Below are 21,183 nucleotides of genomic sequence, written 5' to 3' on the forward strand. Positions count from 1 at the left end.
TGTCAAGCAACACCTGTAACCCCCCAGCTCCTACCGCCCAGGAAGTCGGGCACCACCCACCTGGCCACGCCCTGCTGGGCGGGGCCTCCCTCCCCTCGAGCTCACCTTCTCCGCCCTGTTCACCTGGCGCTGGAAGCGAGCCTGCTGCACCGCCAGCCTCCAGTGGCCCAGGCTTCTCAATTTGCACACCAGCGCAGCCAGGCTGCTGCTGTCCTGCTCCAGAGCCTGCAGCTGCTCCTGCCAAGAGAAGCTCACTTTCAGAAAAGGCTGCCTTCAACACTCTTCCCCAGAGGGAAGGGCACAAATCCTAACATCAGCGCCCTGCCTTCCAGAGGATGACACAATGGTGCAGGGAGCCCCCAGCGCCTCCTTTTAAATGCCTGATGCAATGCTTTCTCGGGGGAACCAGACTGTAATGCATACAGAGTGAGCCCGGGGTCAGATGCTGGGATGAAATGCCGGGATCCCATTGCTAAATGAAATCACGTACTTTGGCTGGGTTTTCTTTCATTCCTTCGTTGGGTCTGGCAGAGCCCCATTTCTCCTTTAGGTCCTTCAAATTGTCAATTCCTTCTGTTCTTACTTCGCCGATGAGCTCACACACTTTCTGGATCAAATTAATCTGGTTCTCATCCAGTTTTTCCTGCAAATTGTAGACTCAAGTTCAGGAAGAGCAGGGGAGGAAGAGTCATCTTGCCTTCGCAAACCCGACTTTCAGAAATGATTCTGCATGGAAAAACCATCCACTCAGTTATTCCGTCAGGAATTATCTGGAAGTCTCACGAGCAACCTCGTTAGCGTTGTCTACAATCCACAGGGATTGTGGACCCTACACACGTTAGAGTCCAAGTTGTCAGTGCTGAAGTAAGTTGAGTGGATAGAAAAGTGGAAGGTCACAGGTAGAAAACTGAGCCACCCCTCCTCTCCGAAAAGGTTGCTTGAGAATTTGAACCTACGGATTTTGCTATCAGGTTGACTCAGCAGAATCTGACCAGATAAAACACTATAGATGAGCCACTAATGAGGAACTACATTAAAAATAGATAAAGTAGAGGAAGGAATCAGGCTGGCCACTTTCCCATTTAGGTTCCAGCAGAAATCTCATTATGACACAGCCTGTTTTGAATGGCTTATGGATAATGACTTGTGTTGGGATGGCTTGATCATCACTAAGTACAACTACAGACCCTGCATCCTTGGGTGAGGGGAGAAAGGGGTGTCCTCTCATCTCTGAACCACTTCCCTGGAGAGGAAAGCAGGAGGGTACTGTCCAGCTGGGCAGTCATGGCAAGACATCTGGCTGTTGGCCACACAGCCAAAGCTTCACCACCCACTTGGGACCCTGGGGTAGAACAGGGACTCTCTGATTTGGCAGGGGGTAAGGGACATGTGGAACTAGTTAAGTTCCACATGAGAGAATCCACTAGTAGAGAATCCACTTTCCATCTAGGAATCTGGCACAAGTTAAAAAAACCCTTAAGAATATTTTCAATAATTTCATCCGAGAGATGACTTAGCAAATTCCAGACTTCACTGTCTGTTCATCCCTCTCCTGAAGTACCAGGCCCAGTGCATTTTGGTTTTGACTCTATAATGTTTGTAAGCACTGGCATTTTATGGATCCTTCATAAGTAGGAAGGAATCTTCAATCCTCTCTGATACCCACTAACGCAGAGCCCTGGTGGAAGCTCCTCTCAATGGAACAACTTCAGGCACAGCTGGAATGTTCCAAGAAAGACAATGAAGTAAGGACACATTGGGGGCTGGCTTTGGAAAACATCTGATAGCAGGAGAGGAGGCAAGTTTGTACTGAAATTCACATTTGTGGGGCAGTTGGACTAGGCCCTGTGATAGCCCATTTTAGGCATGGGGCCTCTGTCTTATGATGCTCAGGCATCATAAGAAAGTGACAGGCTTCCCCCTCCCCCATCCCATGCTGTGGGTACAGGGGCACCCCATCACTCCTCTTCTGGATGGACAACCTTCATTGACAGTCCAGCAGCTCCCAGACACTGGATGTGAGAGACACTAGATGTGGATGGTCAGCATTTTTATACGTTGAAAACCCCTCTGAAAGTGAATTCAAATTCTGAATCTGCCCAGTGAGCCTTCAGGAGGTGTGTGTTGCTACTGACACTGGGGTCTGGCCTGGCTCAGGGCACTGCACTTTCCTGTTTGGAGGGTTGCACTCAATAGACTAAACAGTGATATCAACTGTTGGGGTTTTGGAGAAGATGCCCCCTGCCCTCCCTTAACAGCAATCAGCTATATACAGAATAATGAAACCTGACCATTTTCTTACACCATACATAAATAAAACTCTAATTGGGTGAAAGACCTCAATGTGAGACAGGAATCCGTCAAAATCCTAGAGGAGAGCATAGGCAGTAACCTCTTCAGTGTTGGCCACAGCAACTTCTTTCAAGACACGTGTCCAAAGGCAAGGGAAACGACAGCAAAAAGGAACTTCATCAAGATCAAAAGCTTCTATACAGCAAAGGAAACAGTCAGTGAAACAAACAGGGATGGGAGAGGACATTTGCAAATGACACTACAGACAAAGGGCTGGTATTCAAGATCTGTAAAGAACTCCTTAAACTCAACTCCCAAAAAACAAATATTCAAGTGACAAAAGGGGCAGAAGACACGAACAGACACTTCTCCAAAGAAGACATACAAATGGCTATCAGACACATGAAAAAAATGTTCATCATCATTAGCCATCAGGGAAATCCAAATCAAAACCACATTGAGATACCACCTTACACCAGTTAGAATGGGCAAAATCAACCAGACAGTAAACAACAAGTGTTGGAGAGGATGTGGAGAAAGGGGGACCCTCTTACACTGTTGGTGGGAATGCAAGTTAGTGCAGCCACTTTGGAAAACAGTGTGGAGGTTCCTCAAAAAATTAAAAGTAGAGCTACCCTATGACCCCAAAATTGCACTACTGGGTATTTACCCCAAAGATACAGATGTAGTAAAAAGAAGGGTCATATGTACCCCAGTGTTCATAGCTGCAGAGTCCACAGTAACCAAACTGTGGAAAGAGCCCTTCAATAGATGAATGGATAAAAAAGATGTTGTCCATATATCTAATGGACTATTACTCAGCCATCAGAAAGGATGAATGCCCACCATTTGCATCGACATGGATGGGACTGGAAGAGATTATGCTGAGTGAAATAAGTCAAGCAGAGAAAGACAATTATTATATGGTTTCACTTATTTGTGGAACAAAAGGAATAGCATGGGGGACATTGGGAGAAGAAAGGATAAAATAAAAGAGGGGGGAAATCAGAGGGGGAGATGAACCATGAGAGACTATGGATTCTGGGAATCAAACTGAGGGTTTTAGAAGGGAGTGGGGTGGGGGATAGGTGAGCCTGGTAATGGGTATTAAGGAGGGTACGGATTGCATGTAGCACTGGGTGTCATATGCAAACAGTGAATCATGGAGCACTACACCAAAAATTAATGATACACTGTATGGTCACTAACATAATAATTTTAAAAAAGCAATCAGATGGCAGCAATGGCAGCCGGCCACAGAGTGATGAAAAGAGGAACTATCTAAATTGTCTAAAATTCAGTGCCCGTCATAGCAAAACAATGACAACCCATTGCTGACCCCTCCCTGCTGTGAACACTGAGCACCGGAGAATTCTTGGGCCCTGGAGGCTCTTGTTACCACACAGCCCACTCTGTCATCCATTGCTGTATGCGTGGTGCCTGTGGAGGTCACTTACCCTTGGCTTCCACAGGGCCGCCCAGATGTCCGACACATGTCACTTACTTTTATGTGCAGGCACGTTGCAAACAGAGCTCGGACTAATGCTTCATATTCTTCCTGGACTTCTTTTCTGATCTGCTTGTTGAGATTCACATTCTCCTCTTCCAAATCTGTGAGTCGAGCTCTCAGGGCAGTGATTTCCATGATCATAGTATGACTGAGCTCTGCAACCTAATGGCGGAAATATTGTTTGAATGCAAGAGAACTCAAGCAATCAATCCAAACGGCTGCTACTACGGAATAGTTCTTCGTATATCGGGGTCAGATCTGTTCTTCTACTTTGACTCTAATGAAAGAAGCAAACATCCTGTTGTACAAATATGGGTGGAAGGATCCAAAGTTGGTTTAGGGGTCTCAGAACAGTGCCAGACACATAGTAGGTGTCCAATGAATGGTTGTTGAATGAATGACCCCAAAAGAGACACACTTAACACTTCTTAATTGGATACAATACTTCAGCTGTCTTCGTCTCCATTTCCAAATGGGCCTTCTTTGACACCTCAACCTAAATACCTTTTCTTTGGAATTCACTTAACCTGGCCTCAAAAGAAAACAAATGAAGCCCCCAACCCCAACCCAAAAATAACAACAAAAAAGAAAAATCAAAGCAAAAAAAATAACAAAAACCACCCCAAAACTAAGAATAATGCCCTTATTGCTTTAAAAAGTGAAAACACCCTCCTCAGTTGTTTCCGCAGAGTATCTTCATCAATGAGACTTCTCTGGGCCACTCTTGATGTGCGCACAAGAAAATGACACTAGGAAGTCCCCTGTCTGGTTACTGCTGAGAATGTGGATTGCGAGCTGGGAAAGAGAAGCTTTTTGGGAAGAATGGACCTACCTGACCAGCGTTGTCTTCAGGTGGATCTGAACCTCTTCGGATAATATCTAATTCCTGAAGAGGAGAAAACAGTGCACAACCAAACTCAAACATTTATTCTTCCAGCCATGCCTCAGTTTACCTCAACATGCTCCACACACCCCCTGTTTGTGTGGATGGAGCTTCATTTTCAGATCCCTGGGCTCCCTCTGGAGCCCTACTGCCCCTGTTGCCCCATTGGACTTTAGGATACCTAACATGAGATCCAGAGATAGCGTTCACTTCCAGATATCCACACTGATGCTGAAGACTTGGCTATAGAGATAAGCCAAACTGGGGGTGAAGCCAAGACCCCTTGGATATTTGAATGCTTCATTTGGTGTTTTTTTTTTTTTTTCAGACTTTAGCACTTTTCTTAGGTAAAAAGTAATATTACATTGAACCTCTGATGCAATCCATTTTAAAGCAGTGTGCAATCTCGGACAGGAGAAGTGACTTTTGGATCCCACTAATCCCACTAGTGGGACCTCATTTTAAGGAAGTCTCATCAGTGAGACCCATGACGTACATCCTGAGGACTGAGTTTACTCAAGGATCGTGGCTTCTCTGTTAGACCAGGAACAGCACAAGGTACTTTGTGTTTGCTCAGGTCAGCTATGCATTTTCCCGGGGGTGGGGCGGCAACTCCTTTTTCACCCATGTTTTATATTCCCCACTAGACACCTCCAAAGCACACAGCCTGGTGTTGCTGGGCCATCACCCTTGCAGCTGAGAATACCAGAGCCTAGGAAAATGAACCAGTGAGAGGAGACTTTGAGGGGTACCGTTCACCTGCCCTTCTTGTGTGAGAACACTCCCCTCTTCCCATTCTAGTCTCCTCTTCAGAGTGAGTCCTGGGCCTCCCTCCCCACACCTACCCCTTTTGGTCAGGTATGGGAACATACCTGCTCTTTCTGGAAGAGCTTCTGCCGAGCGTGCTCCAACACATGCTCGTAACACATGGAGTAGCTCTCGAAGTTGCTGCGTTCTCTTGCCATCACATCGCAACCCAAGGAAAGGAGGCAGTCCTCAAAGTGGTCTTTCCTGAACGTGACCTGAAAAGGAAGGGGCATTATTCACAGCAACTCCAGCGGGAAGGCCTCACACGCCAGGGCCCATGTTGCCTTGGCTCCCAGACCCAGGTCCATATCTCAGCCACGGAAAGACATGGGTTCTGGCCTTGCGAGTTTCTCCTTCAGGTCTGCTCTCTCAGTATTTGCAGGGCCGGAACGAGAACACAAATGGACACCTGCATGCCACGTACCAAAGTACCCTAGATATTTAAGGGTCGTAAATCAAACTAAGAAACTATAAATTCTCCTACTTTGAAAAATAGATCTTCGAAGTACCTTGGAAGGCCAGGTTTGACTTGATCATTCTTGGACTACTCTGGGTTCTATGCTGAAATGTGGTGACTTGGAGAGAGCTGGTCACCAACCAGTAGTTTACAGTATAACTGCCTTGCCCTCCCACGTCTGGCCCCACATCACACTGTGGAGGGCGCTCACATGCACGTGAACAGACAGTCCGGCTAGCTACACCCCCACACGGCCGCCCTGGACCGCCCCTCAGACCACTGTGTGCACACTGGCAGTAAGGTCCACTCTCCTTCTGGGGAACAGGATCTGGAGACTCCGCAGGGAGAATTCCAGGGTGCCAGGTTCCTGAAGTGTGGTCTAGAATGAACATCAGAGATCTGAGGGGGCATGTCCCCTTGGCTGTGAGGAAGAGCAGGCTTGGAGAAGAACCAGAGGAGCCGTCTGGAGAGTGAGCCTCTGTCGGGGCCCCCTCTTGCTCTGGTGGAAGAGACAAATTGCTACTCTCTCAGCCGTCCCATTCCTTCCCTTTCTCGAGGAGATCTGGCACCCTTATGAAGAGGTAGCCATTAAGGAAGAGAGGAAAAGTCCACCCCTCCCAGGCAAGCTTAGATTTCGGCTCTGGAGAGAAATGGGAGCCAACGTGTAGAAGAGAGGACAGATCAACCTGTGGAGGGCCTGCATGAGCAGGTGAGTGCTCGTGTGTGTCTCTGTGTCTCTCAGTGAGTGCATCTCTGTGCCTTTGTGGATGTGTTTGTATGTCTGGATCTATTAGAATACATGTATATGTGTGTCTGTGTCTCTCCGTGGATGTCTCTGTGACAGTCTATATATGTCTCTGTGTCTATGTGTGTCCCTGTCTGTATCAGTGAGTGTGTCTATGTGTGTATCTGGGTGTCTTAGGGGGCCTGCTCCACGACCCAGCCCGCATGTGTACATGAGCTTTATCTGCAACACTTGTAGGGTCAGGAGGGCTTCAGGCTCACTGGCAGGGTGCTACAGAAGTTTCTGGCTTGGGGCGGGTCCTGCGTCCCCATGAGGGCCAGTACACTGTCCTATCAGTGAACCTCAGTGCCCCCACCAACCTCCAGAGAAAGCCCAGCCAGGCTTTGTCAAGGCGAGTTACTGAGACAAGCTAGCAGAGATGGCAAACAGTGACAGAACCCAGGACGGATAGAGGGAGGAGAGTGGCTCACACCCACTGCTGATGGCAGGGGAAATCAGGGTGGCATTTTGGAGGCCAGACTAGCTGTATCTGTGAAAAGATTTTAAAATGTTCATGCCCTTTGGCCCAGTAATTCCTCTTCCAGAACTTCATCTTTACGGGTTAGTAGAAGTGACACACAAAAATATACGTAAGCCTTTCCAACAAATGGAAACGACCAAAAGTGCCCAATAAAGGGAAATAGTTTGAATCTTTCTCACCTGTCTATACTACGAAATACTAGACAACCACCAAAAATTCTGTGGACAGATAACGTGTATTGATAAGAAAACATGTTGATAACATGTACTCAAGTGAAAACAAGAACACTGCAATAAAAGGGCATATAGAATGATCTAATTTGATTTTAAAAAGTTAATGAATTAAAAAAATGATAAAGTTTGGAAGGAAATGGGCCAACATAATAATAGGAGTTATCAGTGAAGGTAAACTAATGAGTGTATTTTCTAATACATCATATTCCTATTTTCTAATATAATCATAACATGTACACACAATTAGATAATTATATATGAAAATATACACCCTAATGAAAAGATAGTAAATCTTTTGTAAAGATCAACAGCCACAGCAGCTTGGGTGGAAGCTTGGGTGCAGAATGGAAACCATAGGTGACATCCTCAGTTCATGGGGGATTTAATGAAGAGGAGCCAGGAAGTCAGGGCAAGGCACTCAGCATCCCTCCTGCATCCCCTGGGGCCTCCTCACAGGGAGTGGGCGTGAGGGCAATCTATGCCGCTCTGGAAAATGAGCAGTAGGACAGGCGGATTTATCTTCTGACATCAAGGCAAGGGGAACCAAGGCCCTTGAGTTCTTAATAGTGACAGGGTCAAGCTATGTGATTTAGTAATGACAAAGGAAATACTTCCCAGACTGAATATGATGAAAGCCTGAAACATTGAAAAGCCTGAATGTGAGACCACATTCAAGGCCATCACGATGTGGCTGGTGACCCCATCCGGTGGGCTGGGGCCAGGGCTTGGAATCAGCCACAGTGACTCACCTAACACTGTCCTGGACAGTAGTGTCTGGACCTGAGCATGCCAGTAAGGCCTCCAACAGCTTTTTAGCAGGGTAAACCCTTCTCAAACCAGTATCACCATAGCCGCCATAGTAGATAGAGAATCCCAAACAAGCAGCAAGGTGGACTTGAACCTTAATGGCCTTCTACCATTTCCTCTTAGCCAGTGTGACACTTTACCCAGTAAGGGGAGTTACCTCTGGTTCACCAGAGGTGAAGGAATGGCCAGGACCCCCTTGAGTATCTCCAGAGGCCAGAGAAATTGTATTTTGTTATTGTGTTTCTTAAAAGCTCTTCTGCAACCTACCCTTGCCCTCCTGGTTCACTAAATGTCAGCTCTGTGTCAAAATGCAGCATGACGTAGTTCATCTTCCAACTTCAGGGCAGATCCTTGGTTTCCATACACAGAGTGAAGACCATGTCCTCCAGTGGGCTGATTTCTTCACCAACAGTTAAACCTGAACTGTGATGAATGGCACTGGCTGGAAAATCACCAGATTCTTCTGGAGAGCCAGCCTGGGGTGAAGCATGGCAGGTACTAGGACTTGTTATGGAAAAAGTCCGGCGTTGCTGGGAGCAAAATGCACTTCTGTGGTTTGTTCTATCTTGGAACCCCTCATAATTGATCTAATATCAGGCACACACAAGGTGTTTTGATGATATTTCTAAAATATCAAAATCCTTCAGTGACTTTCTACTGACTCTGGGATGAAATCCAGACTCCTAAGGATTGCCTACAAGGCCATTCAGCAGCTGACCCTGTCTTCCTTTTCAATGTCCTCCTCTGAACTCTGCTATACTCCCTTCTTAGATTTCTCTGCCTTCCTTCCCCAGCCCCTCTTCATCTGATTAATTCCTATTTGTACTTTAAGACTTGGCCCAGACAATCCCTCCTCTAGGCAGTCTTCCCTGACCATTTCTTCCCTACCCTCTAGATGGGTTGTATCTCCTGTGTATGCCTCCCTCAAAGCATTTAATGTAAAGTGCCTTTTTTGACACTTCTAGGTCACCTGATTCCATAAGTTCTTTGAGGGCAAGAACTGTACATTTTGCCTTTAATAAAGTATCTAGGGGGGAAGGAAAAGGAGATCTATAAACACTTGCTGAATGAATGACTTTTGGCATGTGAATGGAAATGGCTCTGGAATCCACACAATAGACTATTATAGTTCTGGTTTGCAGTAAAAGTCTCTAACTTTTGGTCAGCATATTTGGTATAAAATTTGGGCAAGATGTTAGAACAAATCGTGAAAGACTGGTTTTCTAGAATTTGGAGAAGGAGACAAAGATCACTAGAGGCCAATATGGATTCGAGAAAAATCAAGTCAAATGAACCTTTTCCTCAAGTAATATAATGTATGCGGTGTACTTGAATTTCAGCAGGAGATCTGGAAAAGTTCCTCATGATATCCTTGCGGACCAATGGAGAACATAGGCTAGGTGACAGTACAACATATGGGCTGCTGGCCACGGAAGGACTATGCCCAGAGAGTATGGTCAGCCTGAAGGGGACCCCCAGGGAGGTAGTACAGGGCTTGGGGACCTGTCCTGACATACACTCTTAGTAATGACTTGAATGAGGAGACTGGGGCCAGGCTGACATGAGCCTAGGAGGAAGAGAGAGTATGCTGGATGATAAAAATCCAGATTTTGAAGGATTTCAAGTTCAGACTGGAAGAAACTGAGTAAGAACAAGGCTAATAATAAGGCAGCAGCAGGATGTCTGAAGGCAACGTGGCTTCAGGTGACTGTCAGCCTAATGAGTCATCCATGACGTGGCTGCCAATACCCAGGACGCTCACGGCATTAATCAAAGCAGAACATGCATTAACAAGTGCGCTTTTCACCTGGTCAGATGATCTTCAACTTAGAGGGGACTGACCAGGATGGGAGGGCTGCTCATATCAAGTGAGTAAAGGACATGAAGGCGGTTTAGTCTGAAGAAGAGACGGCAGGGCTCATGTCCTCTGCCCAGAAGCACCCAGGTGAGGGGGGAGCACGGTGCCTGCTCCCTTTTCCAGTTCATGTGCTCTGGCTTGGGTTGCACCCATCTGGAGGAAGGGGTAACGGTTTATAACCCATCACCCATAGGGATACCCCTTTGGGTTTGTACTACTAGAGCAGGTCCTTCGTTGTAATTTTACTGAGGCTTCACATACACCAGCAATGGTGCTCATTGAGTTTCTCCGATAGACCTGCCTTTAGATACCTAATGGCTTGTTGTGAGGGATCAGAACTACGGTTGGTGGTGTCCCGGGGACAGAACTCGGATCCATGATGGAGGTGGTGGGGAGGCGAAACCAATCCAGTGAGAGCTGCTTGAAACAAGAGCTGCCAGGAGAGGTGGCGAGGGGCAGGTGGGCTTGGAAGAGAGAGAGTTCCTTGTCACTGAATATGATCCAGAAGAGGCTTAGAGGTCCACTAGGCATAGAGTTTGGAAGGATCTAACATCCTGGTGTCCTCTTATTCCAAGACACTGGCAGGCAGGCACCAACCCCTTCAGTGTGCTTTGGGTGTGAGTTATACCTGACATGGGTTTGCCCTAATTCCCACATTTCTCTCCTAGACAATCCCATCTTCAATGTTGGAGTAAAAGATATACATAGGGGTTGAGCAGATCTTGAGCCACAAACTTTTTGTTTGTTTTTATTGTGGTAAAATAGAACTCTTGTAACATCTGCCATTGAAACCAATTTTTTAAAAGATTTTATTTATTTATTTGACAGAGCGAGATCACAAGTAGGCAGAGAGGCAGGCAGAGAGGAGGAAGCAGGTTCCCTACTGAGCAGAGAGCCTGATGCAGGGCTTGATCCCAGGACCCTGGGAACAAGACCTGAGCTGAAGGCAGAGGCTTTAACCCACTGAGCCACCAGGTGCCCCAGAAACCATTTTTTTAAAAAGTTATCTCCACACTCAAGGTAGGGTTCGAACTCTTGACTCTAAGACTAAGAGTCGCATGCTTTACCGACTGAGTCAGCCAGGCGCCACCATTTAGACAATTTTTAAGTGTAAAGTTCAGTGGCATTAAGTTCATTCACACTGTTGTACAATCGCTAGAACTCTTTTCATCTTGCACAACTGAAACACCTGTTCCCGCTAAACACCAACTCCCCTTCCCCCTCCCCTCAGCTCCTAACAAACCACCATTCATTCTACTTTCTGTCTCTATGAATTTGACTACTGTGGGTATTTCACAGCAGTGGAATCACATAGCATTTATTCTTTTGTGACTGGCTTTTTTCCCTGAGCATAAGGTCTTTAAGCTTCATCTATGATGAAGCACATGTCAGAATTTCCTTCCTTTTTTAAGGAGAACCATAAAATTTTTTGCCCCACCCCAATCACCTCTGTACCTCTGGTTGAAAACCTCTGAGCTGCAGGGATCAAAAGGACCCACTTCGCCCCCCTCATCAGAATACACAGAACCACATTTGAGTATAAGTGAGTGCTTATTTGAAATACGTGTCAATCATCAGGCTCTAAGGAAAAACGTGTCCCCAGTCAAGCCGGTGAATTCTCTGCCTCATAACTAAAGACTCAAGTGTTTATTATAAAATTATGGGGATGGGGCATCTGGGTGGCTCAGTAGGTTAAGCCTCTGCCTTTAGGTCAGGTCGTGATCTCAGGGTCCTGGGATTGAGCCCTGCAACAGGCTCTTTGTTCAGCAGGGAGCCTGCTTCCCCTTCTCTCTCTGCCTGCTGCTCTGCCGACTTGTGATCTCTCCATCAAATAAATAAATAAAGTCTTTTTGAAAAATTGTGGGGAATATTTGAAGAGCTTAGAAAAATGTAACTTGGAGGGAAATGTTGTTTTAAAAAATTAAGCACGTTTTGCTAAATCAGGTTTTTAAAAAATGGTTGAATTTCAAAGGCAACTGGAGTCATAGCTACCTAATGAACTTAGGCTTCATTTAATGATCCTGAAAGTTCCGCTATGGTCATATATCCACATAGGCTCTCTTATTCTTTTCAACACTGTTTAGAGTTAGTTAGGTCAACAGTTGACAACTCCAAGGACTTGTGTGTGTATATTGTATGTAGTAAATACTTATGATTGTTAAATACATATTATATACAGTTATTATGGATTCAAATAAATATACAAACACAAAAAATTGTTGATACTGGTTTCCTTTGTGGAGATGTGGGGATGCTATAGCAAGGGAGGGGTGGAAATGTTACCATTTCTGTTCATTTGTTTGTTTGTTTGTTTTTGTATTGTACATTTCAAAAATGTTTTCTAGGTAGTGGAATCATAGGCTATTTTAGTTTCTCTTGTCTAAATCTTCTATATTAAAAAACCAACCCAGGGTGTACCTGGGAGGCATAGTCCATTAAGCTTTCAACTTTTGATTTCTGCTTAGGTCAAGGTCATGATCTCAGGTCATGAGATAGATTCCTTTACTGGGCATGGAGTCTGCTTGGGATTCTCTCTCTCCCTCTCCATCTACTTCTCCTCCCTCCCTTGTGTGTGCACGCACACACGTGTGCTTTTGCTCTAAAAAAATTTGTTAAAAATAAAATAAAATAATAAAATTGAAAATAATAAACACAGGAAATGTTGCTAAAACAACTTATTCATCAACAAACTCCAAGGTTACTTTAAAAAACTGGCCAAATCTGAAATTGGCCAACATGCATATTCTAATTTTTCTCCCATAATTTACTAGAAATCAATCTTCTTCCAAAATGAAAATAATGACAAGTGATTGCTACATTGAGTTAAGCCTCAGAATTTCTATCTTTATTCTGAGGGAGTAAGGGAAGCATTAGGAAATGTGTTAAAGGGAAAGTCTTCCTTGATTTGATTTCTGTTACGATAAAACACACTCTAAAATGATTAACTTTTAATACATACCTCTAGTCCACCATCCTGGTAATTTTCCATTAATCTCTGTTTGAATTTTTCAACTATTTGTGGACTATTAATGGAAAAGTTTTCTTTCATGACATGGTGCTTCCAAAGGTCTAGGGGGAGAAACATACCAATGGTAGTATCAGGAAACATTGAAAAACAATTAATGGCTATTCTCTGAGACATAACACTGGACACAAGAAGCTGTTATTTCCAAATACACAAAAAACTAATGGGTGAGGCAGGGGGAGGGGAGGAGGTGGTTGAGGTCACAGAATCCTCCAGAACATAGGAATAAGGAAGATCTCTAACAAGATCTCTAATGAAAAGATTTGGAAAAGTACCTCTACAGCCCAGTGAACAATATTCTGTTATCATAATTAAAAATCCCAAATAAAATGTTATTATTGATCCAACACAATATCTATATTCATTAAGTCCCTACATATATCTGAACACATATTTTGGCCTAACACAACTCACAGAAATAAATGAAGAGCTATTGTATTTACAGTCTTAGACGAGAAAGGTTGAGAGCTGACAGACTATGGAATGAAGTGGCAACAGGCTGCCTTATGAGATGAGGCATATACACAGTCATTCAGAGTAGCATTGTTTAGGACAGCAGTATCTTGGAAGCAATACATAAACCATGGTATGTCCTTCCAATGGAATAGTATGCAGCTATAAAAAAGAGAGAAACTTTCCCATGTACTGATATGGAAAGAACCATAGTTTGTTATGTGAAAGATACCAGGTGAAGAACAGTGAGTATAAAGATATTCTTATCTTTTATGAGAAGTATATGATAAATATACTCAAGGAGGGTCTATCCCCTCAAGCCTATTCAAGATGATCACTCCAGAAATACAGCATTCTCCAGTATCACTTCTCCCCTCTATCCTGGGTCATTCACAATAGCACACGTTATTTCTCCCACCTCATAAAAATCCTTCACCCCACAACCCCTGTCTTTACTGTCTGTGACTTCTCTCAAAATCCTTCTTAAGCCTGCCCAGAAGCATGACACATGATTTGTCACATTCCTCTTGCTTGAGAAACTTTTATTACTAGACATTGGGATACCACTCTGTCCTGGTTTTCTTCTTCTTGTTTGATCCCTCTCAGTCCCTTTTGCTGGTTCTTCTTTTCCCCTCCCCCCCTCCAGCTCTTAATATGAGAGGGTCCTCGGACTCAGCCCTTGGTTTATGTACCTTTTTTTCTACCTACACTCACTTTCTTGGCTATCTCATTTGGTCTCATGGCTAAATATCATCCATATGCTGACAACCTTCAAATTTAGATCCAATAGTCACTTGGCATCTCTTCTTAGATATCTAAAAAGCATTTTATTTTATTATTTTTTATTTTTTATTAACACATAATGTATTATTTGTTTTAGGGGTACAAGTCTGTGATTCATCAGTCTTACACAATCCATAGCACTCATCATAGCACATACCCTCCCCAATGTCTATCACTCAACCACCCCATTCCTTCGATGCCCTTCCCTCCAGCAACCCTCAGGTTGTTTCCTGAGATAAATAGACTTTTATGGTTTGAAACCCTCTCTGGTTTCATCTTGTTTCATTTTTGCCTCTCTTCCCCTATGATCCTATGTATTGTTTCTCAAATTACTCAAGTCAGTGAGATCGTATGATAGCTGTCTTTCTCTGATTGACTTATTTCACTTAGCACAATACACTCTAGTTCCATCCACGTTGTCGCAAGTGGCAAGATTTTAATTTTTGATGGCTGCATAGTATTCCATCATATATATCTACCACATATTTATCCATTGATCTGTTGATGGACATCAGACATCTAGGCTCTTTCCATAGTTTGGCTATTGTGGACAGTGCTGCTATAAACATTGGGGTGCATTGTCTAAAAACATTTTAAATGTCACTTGGGCATAAATAAATTCTTGATCTTCCCTCCCTAACTTGCCATCTTAGCGGATGGCAATTCTACTTTCCCAATTTCTCAGGTCAAAAATCTTGGAGTTATCATGGACTCTTCTTTTTCTCCCACATCCAACACACAATCCATTAGTGGTAACTTCAATAATATGCCCTGAATCTGACCACTTAATACTTCCACTGCTCCCAGATTTGTTTGACCACCATCTCCCTATGCTTGGATTTTTGCATTAGCCTCCAAAGCAGCCTCTCCCTTCTTCCGCCCTTTTCCCTTTACAGTCCATTCTCAACACAGCAGCCAGGGAGATTCCATTAAAATATATCATATCAGGGACACCTGAGTGGCTCAGTTGGTTAAGCATCGGACTCTTGATCTCGGCCCAGGTCATGATCTAGGGGTTGTGAGATCAAGCTCCAAGCTGGGCTCCGTGTTCAGCAGGGAGTCTGCTTGAGATTCTTGGTCTCCCTTCCCTCTCCCCCTCCCCTAAATGAATAAATACATCTTTAAAAATAAAATATGTCAGATCATGTCACTCAAAATTTGGGACAGGTTCCCCATTACATTCAGAGTAAACACTAAGAGTAGGCCCTGTATGATCCATCGTCTTTCCATTATTCTTCTCTGGTTTCATTTCCTAGTACTCTCCCTCACTCTCTCCACTCCAGCCACACTTGAGTCTTTCTGTTCCATAAACATGGTAGGTATGGTCTGCTTAGGTCCTCTGTGTGGGCTTCTGGATGGGCTGTTCTTTGTCTGTTTATCTGTCTGCGCAGACAGCCACATAGCCAACTCCCTCATCACCTTCAAATTTTGCTCAATATGTCACTTTCTCCACGAAGTCTATCCTGACCACCCTGTTTAAAATTACAATGTGCCCTCTTCAAACCCCCACACCATCATCCTCCTTGCTCCATTGTTTTCTTATTTCTTATGTTTATTGCCTATTATCTGCCCATTTCCTTCTAGATCATAAACTCCACAAGAGTAAGGAGTTTTGCTCCATGAAAGTAAGGATGTATCCCCCAAACAGTGCCTAAAATATAGTAGTATGGTACATCCTAGTTGCTCAATAAATAGATATTGGACAAACAAATGAATTAGTATATGCATAAAGAAACACCAATAATATATATTAAAAAACTAATGAAAATGGTTACATGAGATGATGAAAGGGGGTCAGTGGCGGCAATGAGATCTCTTATTGCATGTTTGAACTTGAACTCATGAGGAAGACGCATGGTGGGAAGGTTTCCCAGCACTTTGGTAAAATACTTCCCTTTCAGCTGAGCCCAGAGCTAAACCCCAAACCACCTCTGTGGGCGTTTGCCAGGTGATGACCCCCAAACTAGAAATGGGTGGTATATTTTCATATTGTTTTGAACATATATTTTCATATTGTTTTGTGTTTTGAACCAGGTAAATGTATTAGCTGTTAAAGAAATCAAACTTAAAAATAATATGACAGTGTTGGAACTGTGGGACTATGTCAACACTCCTTAACTTCCATATGGAAGAGAAAGCACATGTATATGTTTAATTATGTTGGGTATGCCCTACTTCCTTGTGCATGGCCTGAGGGGAGTCTAGAAACAAAGAGAATCCTATGGAGTCAGAGGTAGAAGCCAGGCCCTGCCCTTCCCCCTTTTCTGTTGTGTGGGTGCTGGCCAACAGCAAGAGTACACACAAGGCCACCCCCTGTTCCCAGCTGTTTCTAACTTCAGATGTGATTTCCTACTCATATTTTCATTTTTCTGACAGAGACTTGGTGCCCACAAGAGGAAGCATCCAGCACAATCCAGCGCAATCCTCTCAGAAATGTGGCTATGACAGAGCAGGAGCCCCGGTATGTACAATTATTTTATTTATTGGGTGGTCCTGATTTTGAAAATGGGGTTCCAGAATTCTTCAACATTGACTATTTTCCATCATGAACATATAAATCCGACTTTGTTTTTCCCTTAGGATAATAAACGTGAGTAGACGTAACACCATTGTCCTGGCATGGTTGGAGTGGAAAATCCAAAAGAGTTAATGCACCTAGAAGTTCACACTTCCTAAGATGTTTAAGACTTTTGTAAGTCCAAGCTTTGACAAAACAGAGCTCATGCACATTTCAGAAAATTTTCAGACAAGAAATTGGATACTGCATTCCAGGGTACATTGGCGGTAGGTCTCTGGCTCATGGAAAAGCCTGGTGAGGGACCACATCTGCCACCCATTTCTGGTTTGGGGGTCATCACCTGGCAAATGCCCACAGAGGTGGTTTGGGGTTTAGCTCTGGGCTCAGCTGAAAAGGAAGTATTTTACCAAAGTACTGGGAAACCTTCCCACCATGCGTCTTCCTCATGAGTTCAAGTTCAAACATGCAAGTACTTCTGTAGCCAGGAGTCATGGGAAGCCAGGGAAAGTAGAATTCATCCAAGAGAAGTAATTCCTGGCTAGGTGGAGTTGGTGGTCTCCAAATGGGTCTCAATATCAGTGTGTGTGTGTGTGTGTGTTTATGGTCATGGCTTCTTTAAGATGAAGCGGTTTTTGACGGCAGCATGGAGGTGGGCAGGAGACAGCACACTGGGGGTTGAATTAGGGTTTTGTTTTTTCCTCTCACTCTGTTCCCAGGTCCTTTGACTGGAGGAAACTTTGACTTCCTGCTTGCCAAACCACTTCCCCTCTCTCCCTCTATGAACACTCTCCCTACCCTCCAGCCTCCTCCCTCTAGGAAAGGCATCTTGGTTTCCTAGCATTTCACTTCTCTAATACAACCACTAACCTCTGCCTGAGTGACTCCTGGGTCCTGAGCCAAGCAGAATTGAAACTTGAGGGCATCCAACTGCCAACCAACATTCTCCTGACCAGCCGGCTGTCCCCCCAAAAGTGGGTAGGTTGAAATCTTACTGTTTCAACCATATACATGTATATATTTTGTACATGTATATATTTTGTATTCCTGTTGTTTTTCAAACTGCTCTTCAGAACACTAGTCCCTTGAGTTGACAATATATATTCTCAAGGGAAGAAAAAGGTTCTGTGGTCAAATAAATTTGAAGAATGTTTCAGTGGGTAGGGGGATGGGGTAACTAGGGGATGGACATTAAGGAGGGCACTTGATGTAATGAGCATTGGGTGTTATATGCAAATGATGAATCACTAAACTCTACCCTGATCCTAATAATATTCTATATGTTAACTAACTTGAATTTAATTAAAAAATTAAAAAATAAAAAACATTTCATACTCTCTCTTCTGGAGCTTTATAGTGCACACTATCATAGTAAAGGTTCTGAGGAGGTCTGGAGCAAAGAAAACTTTTTTAACATTATTTACCACAAGTTTCCCAAACTTGTTTAGGTTAAAAAAGAAAACAAAACATCCCCCTCTCACCTCCTAACCCTTGCAAAACACAGTAGAAGTCCTTTCCTTACAATCAAGACTAAGAGTAGGTTTGTTAATCAAAAGAAGTCTGTTAAACCAGAGAATGCTTTTAAAAAATGACTTGCAGTAACTTGATATTTTAACTTAAGTATTTAACTTAAAAACATTTAACTTTAAAATGTGCAAATATACAAACATTTGCCAATTTTCTAACATAGAACTTAGGCCTTTTCTTTGTATGAACCCACTCATTGGAGATCTGTACTTTCTTTCTTCTAGAAACCATAACACATTGTGTGGTTTTCTAGTATGTGGCTTTATTGGTTTGCTTGTTTCTTTTTATGGAAAGAAAACTAAAAGATCGTGAAGCAATCCAAATGTATCTTTTTTTAAGGGCAGTTTTAAGTTCATAGAAAAATTGAGCAGATAGTACAGAGACTTCCCACATATTCCATGTCCTCTCTACCCCAACACACAGCTTCCCCAACTATCAACATCCTACACCAGTGTGGTATATTTGTTACAACTTATGAGTGTACAATGACATGTCATTATCACCCAAAGTACATAGTTTACGTTATGGTCCACTCTTGGTGAAGCTATGGGTTTGACAATGTATAATTGGCAGATGCCAATTATTGCCAATGCCAATTATCCATTATTATATTTTCATACAGAATAGTTTCACTGCCTTAAAAATCCTCTGTATTCTGCCTGTTCATCCTTCTTTCCCCTCTAAACCCTTGGCAACCACTGATCTTTTTATTGTCTCCATAGTTCTGCCTTTTCTCGAAAGTCATATATTTGGAATCATACAATATGTAGTCTTTTCAGGTTGGTTTCTTTTACTTTGGGAATATGCATTTCTATCCATGTCCTTTCATGGTTTGAGAGCTCATTTCTTTCTTTCTAGCACTAAATATTATTCCATTGACTGATTGTACCACAGTTTATCTATTTCAACTTGGTCTTTATAGGACAGATCTCTTTTTGTACTCCTATTTCATTGGTTTACATAATACTAAATTAAATTACTCAAACACAATGACAAGCAAAACTGGCATGAACAAACAATGATCAATGATGCTAGGTAAACATAGGTAACCCAAAGACCATGATTAGTGAGTACTTTACCAGTTTATGTTACCAAGGGAATGGAAACTTTAGTTTCAAGCAAAACTTTTTTGTCCACTTACTGTTAACATGTGTTTATTTATGTTTTTCTAACTACCTACAATAATATCACTGGTTAATATTGTATGATATGCTTAGGGTGAAGCTCACCAGCAAAGAGAATGGATCTCAATCCACATTCCTAAAAGTTTTCTTGACTTTTAAAATTATTTTTCTGACTTCTTATCAGATGTGGTTATCTTTTTAACCTCATAATGTAACTGACAATAAGCACGTACCAGGATTACAAGTGTCTCCACTATTCTTAGTGCTTGCTTGTGGATTGCCTCAAAGTGATCATTTTGAGACACCTTGGTGTGGAATGTGACATATGATTTCTTACATATGGATTTCCTCTATCTAGAAGCTTTAATATTTTCTTCCCACACCCCTGGGATATAGACATTCCACTTTGGAGATGGCTGACCTTGTAAAAGTCCAGAAAAATTGAGAAAATCAATTAAGAATGACTTCAATGCCAAAATGTCAAATATGGGGAACAACAGAGCCTTTCTGAATCAGTGGAACTCAACTCTCTGCTAAGCCAAGCCCTGAGACTTAACAAGGATGTCTGGAGTGACTTTTTAAAGTTCTCAGGGGAGCACCAGATCAGCTCCGACAAACTAGCACTGGACCAGATATGGCTGCCACATTTTCAGATGCTCCCTGATAGACTGGAAACTCATTCAGAAATTATACAAGATTAAGCTCTAAGACAAGGTGAGAAGGAGTGGGGGAGACAGAGAAGTATTGGAGGGTTTCTTTCTGGCTGGTAATAAATGTGGACACCAGAGTTGGCCAAGAGGGAGAGAGAAGACCCTGAGGGAAGGACACGAGCTTGGGAGGTCCCCTGGATCTCAGTAATTTCCATTCCCAACTCCCTGTCTAGAAACTCCCAGTGCCAAGCTAACCTTGACTGCAAAAGGTGGTCTCTGCATGAAGAAGTGGCCCCTGTTGGAAGCCCCATTCACTATGGTGGCTTCTTGCTGCTGAAATGCACAGTAGGTGGGTGGGCATTCCAAGGTTTTAATGCCTTCTTTAAAGGTTCCCAGTCCACAGAGGTCTCAGGAAGACTACCCTGAAGAAATGTCTATAAAAGCATCCCTGACATACAGCAGGGACTCCATCACTTGCCCTGGCACTACAGTAGGACCCCCACATCGAGTCATGTCACACAGACCAAAACAAAACCTACAATAACAAGACATCCTCACTATTGGCATTTGTTTCAAAAGTCATGAGTGTAGAATTCGAAAATGAGCTTAGAATTGTCCAGCACACTCTAGCCAAATGTTGGTAATATCTACCTTACCACCATTAACAATAACTCTACCTCCCCTATGCCGGACTCCCACCAGCCCCTTACTGAAAGCCCTTTCCAACCACAGCCAAGGAGCACCCTGCCCCAGGCAGCACACAGCAGAACTGCAAGGCCAAAATGCTTCCTCCCTTCCCCCACTATCCGGGCGTCCCATTAAACCACAGCCTGAAACATACAGAGGGTTGTACCTGTTGGGTGCCTGTGGATTTTCTCCCAAGACTCGAAGGGAGCTGCCTGGATGCAGCAAATGAGCACAGACAATGAGTGCTTTGTGTCTTATTAAATGTTCTGTCATTGAAGCTAACTTCACTGGGCTGTGGTGACATCCA

At 43.5% G+C, this 21,183-nt stretch overlaps 1 protein-coding gene across 1 annotated transcript in view; it reads right to left on the reverse strand.

Moving 5' to 3' along the window:
- Nucleotides 1-21,183, reverse strand: part of LOC122909007 — a 157,865-nt gene that overhangs the window by 12,176 nt on the left and 124,506 nt on the right. The window contains 6 exon segments of the mRNA XM_044252938.1: nucleotides 106-237; nucleotides 491-643; nucleotides 3,797-3,964; nucleotides 4,635-4,688; nucleotides 5,558-5,707; nucleotides 13,072-13,181. Coding sequence (XP_044108873.1) covers nucleotides 106-237; nucleotides 491-643; nucleotides 3,797-3,964; nucleotides 4,635-4,688; nucleotides 5,558-5,707; nucleotides 13,072-13,181 — 767 coding nt within the window.

The sequence above is a fragment of the Neovison vison genome, chromosome 1, assembly GCF_020171115.1.
Source record: "Neovison vison isolate M4711 chromosome 1, ASM_NN_V1, whole genome shotgun sequence".
NCBI classification, from domain to species: Eukaryota; Metazoa; Chordata; class Mammalia; order Carnivora; family Mustelidae; genus Neogale; species Neogale vison.